We start from the raw sequence: 12053 nt of genomic DNA, 5'->3' as shown, positions 1-12053 counted from the left end.
TTCAGACATGTAAAATGGGGTGAATTTGATTGAACTTGTTTCTGGTGTAAATTTGTTATAATGTCAGATATCATAACAAAAAGTGGTCTCATGTACAAGGTTCTGTGATTTCAAAGTATTTGTAACCCATTTGAAGTCTTTATTCTTAACTGGAGGTACATGAGCTATACTCCATTATGATCCATGTTTATTTTTTGAAAGTAGTGGGTTCTCTTGATCAACCAAGCTGTCCTACAAACAACAATTTTGACATGTCAAAATGAAATGGGGTGAAATACTGTTCAACTTATTTTTTTTTTCTTTGGAATTGCTCACCTATGACAAACTGTTGCTCCTGGGGCAGTATAATGATTCCTCTCAACAGCTAAACTTACATGTCACTGATTTTAATTGTGCAATATGTATCACTTTGCAAGTGATCAGCCCCAACTGTTTTCTCTTGGTGCTGTAATTTTCCTTTAAAATTATTTAGGGCAGTTATGAAGTGGTAGTGCAATATAGAAAATGTCTGGAATCGCAGTCATGCGTAGAAACACATTTATCCCCTACCATCATGGATGTTTCCGGGAAACATTACAGAAATATGAAAATGAACAGTTGATAAATGGTCCTTAAATCAAGATAATTTTGAATGTTGAAGTTTGTTGTATCAAGACTTAATTATGTTAATGGAACAATAATTGAAGGGGTAAAGGTAGGAGTTCATCGGGTAGTAGATGACGAGTTGTTAAGAGGCACATAAACAGAACAGAGGGAATACCTTGCCCCTAACTTCAACTTGTGACATTACCATTTGTTTTCTGCTGAGTAGTAGCATTCCATATGAGCAAAACAGTTGCTCATATGAGAAATTGGACAAAGCACAGGTGTGTCTAAAAAAGAATAGGTTGATGTAGACATAGGTTCAAGCCATACATGTCTGCTTTCATGCCCAGCAGCTAACTTGCTGCTAGTAATAATCTGTAGATGTTATCCAGTGTCAAATAGTCTGTGCGTTGGCTAGAATAGCGAATTAATAATATACACAGATATAAAACTTAAAAGATAAGTGTATAATGTAATTAAAAGGGTTCTATTCTGACATCTGTAATTGATGTAGATGACAGAAATTATGTTGAATAATGGTTATTTAAGATAACACATCTCAAAGAAATGGAAAGTGGGTCCTACAATATCCAATTAAAATACTAGCAGAAAATGACCAAATCAAATGCAGTAAAGTTACGTTGAGAGTAGCAGATTCCTGAAGCTAAATAGTCTTCCAGCGTACACAAAAGCTAATTTGTTTCATGATCACAATAGTTGCAGTAGTTGCAAGTTCAAAATAGTTCGTGATTCACATATTAACTTGATACAAAGAATGTTAACTCATGCTCTCTGTTCTCAGTTCCATAATGCAAACAGAAAGTTGTGTGTATCCTACACTGGATCACTTTCTGACTTCTCAAAATATAAAGTCCCTTCAGAAGTGGCAGTTATTTGCCACCTAGAATCAATCGTGTAAATGATCGAATAACTCCCACCACCACAAGCGGGTCTGCCTTCTTCCAGAACACGTGTAAAAGTGTCTGGAAAAGCTTCCTTAATAGGTGTGTGTGTGTGTGTGTGTGTGTGTGTGTGTGTGTGTGTGTGTGTGTGTCCACTTGACTCAAGTGATGGTCCACCATTTCTTGCTCAGAAGTTCTATAGACATGATTTGATCACTTCCCACCCTAAATTAATATATTACAATAATATTTAAATCAAGAAATGTTATAAAAATGCAGTCATACTCAGATCACGTACAGTAAATATAAATAAAGGTTTGTTCACAAATAAATAAGCTACTCTTGTTGCAAATGTGCACTCACATTAAATCACTAAAAGATTGTTGTTAAATATTATTTAAACATTTATTTAGGCTTGCGTGACAGAAAGGTCTTCTGGCACTCTTTTACAGTGGTGGAATCAGGTAACACATGTGCTTGACCACTCCTTACATCACCACGATTTTATATTAGCAGTTGTAGTCGGACACAATAGGAATATATTCATTAATTAAATAAAAACATAGTCATTAAATAAATTCACAAGGATGACACGATATGAAGTACTACTCATTCTGCATTCATTTGTTGTGTTATTATTGAGAATACAATATTCTGACAAACATTTGCTAATTAAAAATTTGAGTCAATAAATAATATAAAAATGAGTGGCTATTTGGAATGATAGCTATAGTGCAATGCTACCATATGAAGTGCTTAAAAGTTGTTAATTCAGAGATTCATTGTGAAAGTATTTAGTCTTGAGGAATATTAACATCTGTAATTTTTAAGGTATTGAATGGGCCACAGTTTTCTAAGATCGCTTATGTATTCAGATTTTTCTTTAATATTGGTCTGGTAATTATTGTAGAATTTCAGAGAGCTGTAACAAGCTATTATTTCAGTATTTCTGACAATACACCATTGCTGGAGCACAGCTGGCCCTCTTAAGCGTTTGGCACAGTGTCCAAATTGCCTGTACTGGGATTTTCCCAAATTCCAAGCATGGTGCTCATCTTCGTATCCAGTCAGCCTGTACTGGTTGCTGCAGCTTGCTAGTCTGTGGCACTTTGGCTGAGGCAGCCACACTATACTCTGAGCCCCAGGCCCACACAAGCAAATTCACCTTACCTCCTACCAACTCGAGGCAACCAAATCGCTTGCCCACATACACTCCTTTCCAGGAATACAAACTTCTGCCAGAAGGATACAACTGTCATCCTGCAGAAAAGGCTGCAAAACTGTCATGAGGACTAGCAGTGATCACCTGACAAGGCATATGCCAGCATTCTCTGCCATAGGGATTCTATCCCAGAAATCCAGAATAACCTCAAATCCCTACCCAAATCTCTAGGCCAATCACAGAATGTCTCTCCTGAACCCATCTAGTCCTCACTCTAGCAACTCCATATACATAGCTGTCTTCTACAGGTGTCTCATAATCTGTACACAACAGTGCTAGATGACCCATTGTAACTGGTTCTGTGTTCTCACTGAAGAAATGTAGACTCTCGTTGACCAATGCCATTCACCCACTTGTCTGAAACATAGTCTCTCACAGCAAAGGATGAACCATTTCTTCCAGTGACTTTCAACCATCCTCTTCTTATTACCATCTGGATCCCAATACACCAGCGTTCCCCATGCCCACGACCTTGACACTATGCTCTCCCCCCCATTGTCCTTCTGATAAGAAACAACCATCTCATTCCTTAAATAGCTAACTTCAGCATAGTTATAGCTACTACTCTTTAAATGGGATGGTGTACAAGCCATCCTTTACCAGCGTGTTAATGGGCTATCTAGAGAAAAGTCTATTGCCACCCAAAGTCCCAAACATCTTGTCTCGTTCTTTCACAATCAAGACCCAGCGCAAAGACATACTATTCTCATTCCTCCTCGTACCAGTTTCACCCAATCCTCCTCAAGCCAACGTGCTACCTTCCTGGGCCTTGACCTGCACCTCTCTATCTCAATCGAAAAACCTGTCCATATCTAGCCTCTTAACTTTTTTTAGCTGTCGTCCCTTCCGCAATTAATATCATGTATTCAGTCATCCTGTGGACAGCACATCTGCAGTTATGAGCAGTCCTTCGCACAGTATATTGAAGGGCTTCATGGATGGGCATTATATCCCCCCCCCCCTTTCTCTCTCTCTCTCTCTCTCTCTCTCTCTCTCTCTCTCTCTCTCTCTCTCTCTCTCTCACACACACACACACACACACACACACACACACACACACACACACACACACACACACACACACACACACACCTCTACCTCCTATCAGCTGTAAGTACCAGTGGCAAACGTTTAGTTCCTATCACTCTATATCAACCAAGGCTGGAACAACTGAACCATTTCCCTTGCCAGGGCCTAGGCAGTTAATCATTGTGCACAGAAATGAACATTCTATCTATAATCCTTTCCACCTCTCCCAAAGCGATTTCTGCTGCTCAGTCAGTCTATGCAACAACCTGGTCTATCCTTAAGCCACATCCAGTCTCAATCCCTGACCACATGGGGAATACCCCTGTGGTTAACAAAGGTGCAAGACCTTACTGATGTACCCACTGAGCACATTCCGCTCCAGTCCTGTTGTGAGCTTTTCTGTTCTGTCTGAGAATGAATAGCCCCACCAAACAATCGCTAAGAGCTGAGTTGACTACCCATTGATTGAACAGACTACAGAGAATTAACTTGCTAGATTTCAGCAGTAGCTTCGCAACTGTGCAGTCTGGATTCATATCCGTAACACCAGCTTCTCTGAATTACATATGACAACATGCCCCTCAATACTGTAGTCATTCTGGTGATCTCAGTTAGACCTCACCCCACATCTACCTCAGTCCCTGTCCCAGGACCGTGATTTCACTCATCCTGCTCCCACCCCATTTTCCTCTCTCTGCCCTTCCTCTGTTCTATCCACCCCTCCCATGCCATTCCTCGTGCGTGCTGCCATAACAAGCTCGCCGTTGCTGCATTCTTATCCCATTCACCTGCTGCCTTTCCCAGTCATTCCTTCCCTGCTCTTCACCCTCTAGTGTGTTCATTCTGAACTATGGAAAGGATTCATCCATATGCTTCATTAATATGTCACATCAACAATGAAAATCTTAGACTAGTAGCAGTTGATTTTTGTGAAGGAAACTGAAATAAATTGAGATGATGGTATTGTAGTCATTTTGGCATTTACTGAATGATCTGAAAATCATAAGTCTCAATGATTTAACATTATGAACTTGTCCTATGTGGGAGGTTTGTTCAACTTTTGTGTTCATGACATTGTGAGTAAAATTGGTTTTAATGTGAGTAAAATTGGTTTTAATGTGAGTAAAATTGGTTTTAATGTGAGTAAAATTGGTTTTAATGTGAGTAAAATTGGTTTTAATGTGAGTAAAATTGGTTTTAATGTGAGTAAAATTGGTTTTAATGTGAGTAAAATTGGTTTTAATGTGAGTAAAATTGGTTTTAATGTGAGTAAAATTGGTTTTAAGTTTGTGGCATTATGGGATTTTTACATACTAAGATGTCAACATTCAAAGAAAATTTGCAGTTGTATAAAAAGCTCCTGTTTCCCATATCATAAGATTTTGTCTCTGCTAGTAGTCAGGTAATGCTAGTAACATTTAAGAAAAGAAATTAGTTTTGCTGGCTGTTTCAGCATGTGAAAAATTAATAAAAACAAGAATTCTCTTTGTAGGGAAGTAGGCAAAGTAAATTTGAAAGACTTCATGCAGTTGTGAGTATGCAGAGAATAGATCGTCGGCCATGGCAACTAAAAGCACATTGTGACAGGTCTTCAGTTTTCAGCAGATAATTTTATATTGCCAAAATTAGAATGAATGAATGAATTTCTTATTCAATTTCAAAGGTGACAATTGTATTTTTGTTTTTTTTTGTTTTTTTTGTTTTACCTAATGCAGTATTTACTTCACATGTTCTGAGTGCAGTTACTTGTGAGCTGTTTTGGTTTGTTACAGCAGTGCCACCACCGGGAGTGATCAGAAGCAAACTAAAGATGACAAAGGTTTGTCCATCAGTTTTCTATGGCTTGATGAAATATGTTTGTTTACAAAACCATCAAATAATTCTTTCCACAAGCTCCATTAATATCATAACACCTTAGTAAAGGTTAGATTTTTAAGCCTTATTTAATTGATGTGTGTTCTACCCAGTAACACCCCCACTCTCTCTCTCTCTCTCTCTCTCTCTCTCTCTCTCTCTCTCTCTCTCTCTCTCTCTCTCTCTCTCTCTCTCTCATGCGCTCTGGGTACAGTGATGGACTTATCTTATGCGGTGAGTGGTGGGAAAATGTAATACACTTAGAACAATGAGTAACATGATTGTTTTGGTGGTGCTGGAGTTATGATTTGGAGAAAGATAATGTTACGTGGATGTACTGCCCTACAGCTCTTTGGACGTGATACTCTCACCAGTCAACTTTGTGACACTGTGCTCCTTCCCCCCCGTTTGCATCTTTTCAAGAGTGCATTGAGCCATGACTTCATTTTTATGGATGACAAGGCATGACCACATTGAACAGCACAGGTGGAGGAGCTCTTGCAATGCAAGGATATTTGGCAAGTGGACTGGTCTGCCCATTCCACTGACTTGAATGCTGTCGAGCAGGTGTGGGATGTGATAGAGATATGAACCGCAGCACATCCACAAGCACCAATGACCCTCCAGTAGTTCTCAACTACACCGGTAGAGAAGTGGAATGCCACACCACATGAACTCCTTACCAACCTTCAAGGCACCATGGGAGCACTTTGCTGAAAATCTGCTGCCATCCTTAGTGACTACTCACCCTGTTACGAACCATGTCCCACCTTTCGTAATGTCCATTGCATACCGTCTACTCAAGACAGGTTACAAAAATACCAAATCACCGCCACGAGGCTGGACAAATCCCCCTGACATTGAATGCTAAAAACTGACTCTGGTGTCCCCGACAGCGAAGAGGATAACAGCACAGTGTGATCAAGATTGACATATTACTGCAGTCCTGAAAAAAGTGGTATATATTTTTTTGGCAAAATAAGCATATTTTTATAAGTTAAATGTATAAATTAAGGTTTTCCCTACTATATGCCTTGAAGACTAAATTTATCACAAAACTAAAAGTTATTGCAAGATAATATAATAATAAAAAAGAATACATTGTTCATTTCTCTGTAATAAGAGCCTCTTGAGTGGCTTATTTGCTTCTGCAAAAACTTTTCTACAGTTTTTCTTAAATAGTCTTTGCTTTTTTCATCTTTTGGCTATTTTAAAGCTTTCAGGAAATGATAGTTTCTCTCGACAAGCTGCGGCCCTTTCTTTTTTCTTTCTTTCCTACTTTTCCCCCCTCTCCCACCAATGAACAATGCTTCTCTTCATTAAAGTCTCAACATCTTTCTTTTCCCAAAGGGTTTGATTATTACGAATCTGCAGAATACTGACGTAGCATTATGCTGTGACTTTCATGGGCCATGTGAACCATACTTCACAAGTGCTACAGATAGAACTGACAAGGTATTTGGCGACATCGTTAACAAGTTAGTCCAGGCCCAACCTCTGCCGGTATATTACGCAATCATACACTTCCGGAGACCATTCAACCCCCTGTGGGTTCGGGGGTAAGAATAGGCCCACGGTATTCCTGCCTGTCATAAGAGGCGACTAAAAGGAGTCTCAAACGTTTTGGCCTTGTGAGATGGTCCCCTAACGGGTTTGACCTCCATCCTTCTAAATTTTCCGAAGAGCGAGCCGATTGGGGAAGGGCGCCTTACAAGGAGCGATGTGTCCATCATGCATTACCATCTCTATACCCGGGCCGCTGAAACATTGCACTTGACGTTTGCGTATGAAGTTGGCAGCGTAACAGAGTAACAAGTGGAGAACGATAGGCGCTAGGCGTTCAGCGTGGGGCGCCAGCCAATCACAGCGCAGTGAGCACTGCTGTTACTCACGTGCTGTGACGTCAAAGTTCCCGCGTTGCCGGCTTTGTTTAGTGCATGTGTATACAACGTGAGTTGTGTGTTGTTTACCGCGTGTTTTCGTTGTACTGTGTGCTCTATTGTTGTGACTTTTGTTACGTTGTGAGTTTACGTACTTGGAAAATGCCACCGAAAAGACTTCGTTCACCTAGTGACAATCCTTTGCGTCTAGGGGTGCCACTAAACAGCCAGGCACTGGAGTTGCTACGCAGAACTCGTGAGTTTTACGAGCAGGAGAAAAACTACGTAAGCATTCATGGACAGACAGCAATTCCTGCCGACAAAGTGGTGGAACGTACGTCGAAAACTCTTGGTATTAGTGCAAGAACGGTAGTAAGGGAGTATTACTACAAAACTTGGAAGATACTGAAGTGAGCCGTAATGATTCCGAGCTGTCTGGATCAAATAATACATTTTTATCAACCCCGAGAAAGAAGAAAAAGCGGCGAAGTCCTGTCACAGATTTAGATTCTTTCCAGACTGATGCAGTTCGTAGGCATGTTTATGCTTACTACAGCAGAAAAGAGTATCCGACTGTAGCTAAGTTATTAATCTCTTTAAAAGAAAGTGAACTCTTCAGGGGTGGTAAAACATCACTAAAAATTGTGCTAAAAAATATGGGTTTTCGTTACAAAACGCTAGACGGACGCAAAGTACTGTTAGAGAGGGCACATATTGTTACCGCTCGTAGCATTTTCTTGCACAGAATTGTGGGCAGAGACATTCATTCCATAATTTGGCTAGACGAAACGTGAGTTAATGCCGGGGAAGCTGTCAGTAAATGTTGGACGGATAACACACCCAGCAGTAGCGGCCATCAGCCGACGGGAAGAGGAGCTAGATTAATTGTGGTCCATGCAGGCTCCTCCAGTGGTTTTGTCCCTGACGCACTTTTAGTTTTTAGATCAAAAAATGACTGGTGATTACCATGACGATATGGATCGCACACGATTTGTTGAGTGGTTCAGGAACCTTTTAAAACCATTTCCTGTCCCTACAACAATTGTAATGGACAATGCTCCATATCATTCGGTGATACAGAACAAAGCCCCAACTACAAATGATCGGAAAGAAGTTATGGTGCAGTGGTTACAGGCTCGAAATATTGCAGCGGATATGGGTATGACAAAGGTTCTGTTATATTCTCTTGTTAAAGAAAATAAGCCTACGACACCTACATACGTAGTAGACGAAATTGCCAAGGAGCAGGGTCATACTGTAATAAGGCTGCCACCATATCACTGCCATTTCAACCCTATTGAGTTAGTATGGACTGACGTAAAAATGTATGTAAGGAACAACAACAAGTCCTTTACAATAACAGAGGTGGAAAAGCTGTTGCGTGAAGCTCTTGTGACTGTGGATGCAGCCTCATGGAGAAAAAAAGTAGAGCACGTCGAGAAGCTTATACGAGCAGCAGAGACAATAGAAGGCATTATCAGTGGCCATGAACAATTAATGATTTGTCTTGCCGATGACGACGATGAAGACGGTTTTAGCGATGAATCGGACAATAGTGACGATGGCGAGCTGGATGGAATTGCGCCATTATCGCTGTAAATTGGTGAGTGAAAAAATTCTAATATTGGTTATTTATTGCAATCTCGGTTATTTATTTTGTAAACTACGTACATTATTGATTTTAAAGTACCAGTCGTCAGATGCTTGTTTTTTGTATTTCTTTTCTCCGTTATCGAAAGGGTGCGCATTGTTATGCTTTTACATGCATTATTATACGGTTGTTTACTTCCTGTCATTGTAGTACAACTAAAAACGAGTTTTTATATACATTGTAATTGCTCAATCGCTTGCATTTACGAGACGGGACGGAAAACTGTATCGTCTGCTGTGTGTATAGAGGCTGCTGTTGCAACATCGCTATTACAGTATAGCCAACCTAACTAGACAAAAAGCGAACTGTCAAGTGCAATGTTTCGCCGGCGGGGGTATAGCCAGGTTTGTCGTCATCGCTTAGCAGTCCCGCTCACCTACCATCTCTTGGGCGTGGATTTGTTCTTGGGTGCAGTTTATTGCAGTCTGCTATGCTGTGTCGCTTTATGCGCCAATGACGATATTGGACTACATCACCTGAAATCCAGCACGGTAGCCAGTCCGTTGTGGTGGGGCCGCCATGTACCCTGTTGGTTGTAACCCCCTGACTACACAGGGATCGCTCTGCTGATGCCAGTGCCGTTAACTCCCCACGTATGCCAAGGAGTAGATGCCTATCTCCTTGGGGCATTGGGACTCCCGGCAATGGCCATCCTGCCAGGTGGTCATTGCTGAGGCTGGGTGGCGCCCGTGGGGAGGGCCCTTCGTCGGAGTAGGTGGCATCAGGGCGGATGACCCGCAATGAAGCGTGGTACATCATCTCTTGCTGGCGGCCAGCCGCCAGCAATCTCTAAGCGTTCCAGGGCTCAATACAACGCAACTACATATGACCCCAAATCGTTCCCCTCCCTGGCTACACCATGGGAGGAACGAAAGACTAAGGATGCCAGCAAAACATACTCGCCCCGCTACCTGGTGTGTTCGAGAGCTGATGGTGAATCCTTTACATCCATGAAGCCTCAGTTCTTCGTCGAGCACTTAGAGGACAAGTTCGGGGAGGTGGAGGGCTTGTCCAAAATGCGCTCGGGCTCGGTTTTCATCAAATCGGCGTCTTCTGCCCAGTCCCGCCGGTTACTCGATTGTAACAAGCTGGGGGATGTTCCGTTTACAATCACACCCCATAAGAGTCTTAATATGGTCCAGGGCATAATATTCCATCGGGACCTTCTATTGCAGTCTGATGACGAGCTTCGCGCCAATTTAGAGCGGCGAGGTGTTCACTTCGTCCGGCGCGTACATCGTGGTCCAAGGGATAAGCAGGTTGCCACTGGTGCCTTCATCTTGGCCTTCGAGGGTGATACTTTACCTGAGAAGGTCAAGGTGATGGTCTAGCGTTGTGACGGCAAGCCATATATCCCTCCCACGATGCGGTGCTTTAAGTGCTGGAAGTTCGGGCATATGTCTTCCCGCTGTACTTCCAGCCTCACATGTCGAGATCGTGGACGCCCATCACATCCCAATACTCCATATGCTCCGCCTCCCATCTGTGTAAACTGCGGAGAGCACCACTCGCCTTGCTTGCCGGACTGCAGGATCTTCCAGAAAGAGCGCAAAATCATGGAGTATAAGACCCTGGACCGCCTGACATACACTGAGGCCAGGCAGAAGTTCGAACGCCTCCATCCTGTTCGAATGACTGCCTCTTACGCCGCGGCTACTACTGTTATGGTCCCATTAGCTCTCCCTCAGACTGCCACCTCTCAGAGCCGGAATGCTACACCTGCCCCCTTGATGGTGGGGGGGCACTTCACTCCCTGCTGCTCCTGCATTACCTGCCTCAGGAGCAGCAACCCCCCAACCATCGGGGACATCAGTCCCTACTTCTAAGCTGGGGAAGCCTCAAACTTCCCCTGCTCGAATAGCACGGAAAGGGTCCCTTGGGTCCCTTCCTTCCCAGGTTTCCGCCTCTGGGAAGGGTGACGTCAGCCAATGGAAGAAAAGCAGACCAGCGGCTGATCGCAGGGCTTCCCGCTCCTCCTCCGTCCCGGAGACTGACTCGCTGGAGCCCTCCCAGCCAATGAAACCCAAGGACCAGAGAGACAAGACGAAGAAGAAGACCTCTAAGGCCAAGGAACACGCGGTGGCATCCACCCCACTGCTCCCTACAGGCTCTGCGTCCGGGGATAAGGTGGAGATCCGGGCGTCCGCTGAGGACCTGGATCTCGCCGGACCCTCAGACGCCATGGAAGCAGATTGTACTGGTCCTCCATCGGTGGCAGCAGGTGACCCAGTGGCGTGATCTGCCTCCTCGGCCCCTTCACGCCTTTTTCGGACATGGACAAAGCGATACTCCAGTGGAACTGCAGCGCTTTTTTCCACCACCTTGCTGAGCTTCGCCAACTCATCAGCAGTCACCCTTTCCTCTGCATTGCCCTACAGGAAACTTGGTTTCCGGCAATGTGGACCCCTGCTCTACGTGGGTATCGGGGTTATTACAAGAACCGGGCAGCTTATGAGAGGGTATCTGGTGGAGTCTGCGTCTACATCCTTAACTCTGTCTACAGCGAATGTGTACCTCTTCACACACCTTTAGAGGCTGTCGCTGTAAGGATGTGGACGCCTCAGCCTATTACTGTCTGCAGTTTGTATCTTCCGCCAGATGGTGATGTCTCGCGTCATGTGTTGGCTGCATTGATAGCACAACTGCCTCCTCCTTTTGTGTTACTGGGCGACCTTAACGCCCATAACCCCCTGTGGGGTAGCGCCGCGATTACTGGCCGGGGTAGAGATGTCGAGACTCTTCTCTCGCAGATTGACCTCTGCCTCTTAAACACGGGAGAGCCGACACATTTCAGCGTCGTCCATGGCACATTTTCGGCCATCGACCTTTCTATCTGCAGCCCCGGACTTTCACCATACATCCACTGGAGTGTCCATGACGACTTACGTGGTAGTGACCATTTCCCCATCTTTCTGTCACTACCACAACGT

General features: G+C 43.5%; 1 protein-coding gene across 2 annotated transcripts in view; it reads left to right on the top strand.

Moving 5' to 3' along the window:
* Positions 1–12053, top strand: part of LOC126359790 (scaffold attachment factor B2-like) — a 128100-nt gene that overhangs the window by 53927 nt on the left and 62120 nt on the right. The window contains exon 7 of one of the 2 annotated variants that reach the window (XM_050007657.1): positions 5511–5557. In XM_050007657.1, the coding sequence (XP_049863614.1) occupies positions 5511–5557 (47 nt within the window). The remainder of the gene's footprint in view (positions 1–5510; positions 5558–12053) is intronic. The other variant, XM_050007658.1, reaches the window with a different exon arrangement.

The sequence above is a fragment of the Schistocerca gregaria genome, chromosome 1, assembly GCF_023897955.1.
Source record: "Schistocerca gregaria isolate iqSchGreg1 chromosome 1, iqSchGreg1.2, whole genome shotgun sequence".
Lineage (NCBI taxonomy): Eukaryota > Metazoa > Arthropoda > Insecta > Orthoptera > Acrididae > Schistocerca > Schistocerca gregaria.
The sequence above is the reverse complement of the archived record's forward strand: the minus strand, read 5'-3'. Positions and strand labels throughout refer to the sequence as shown.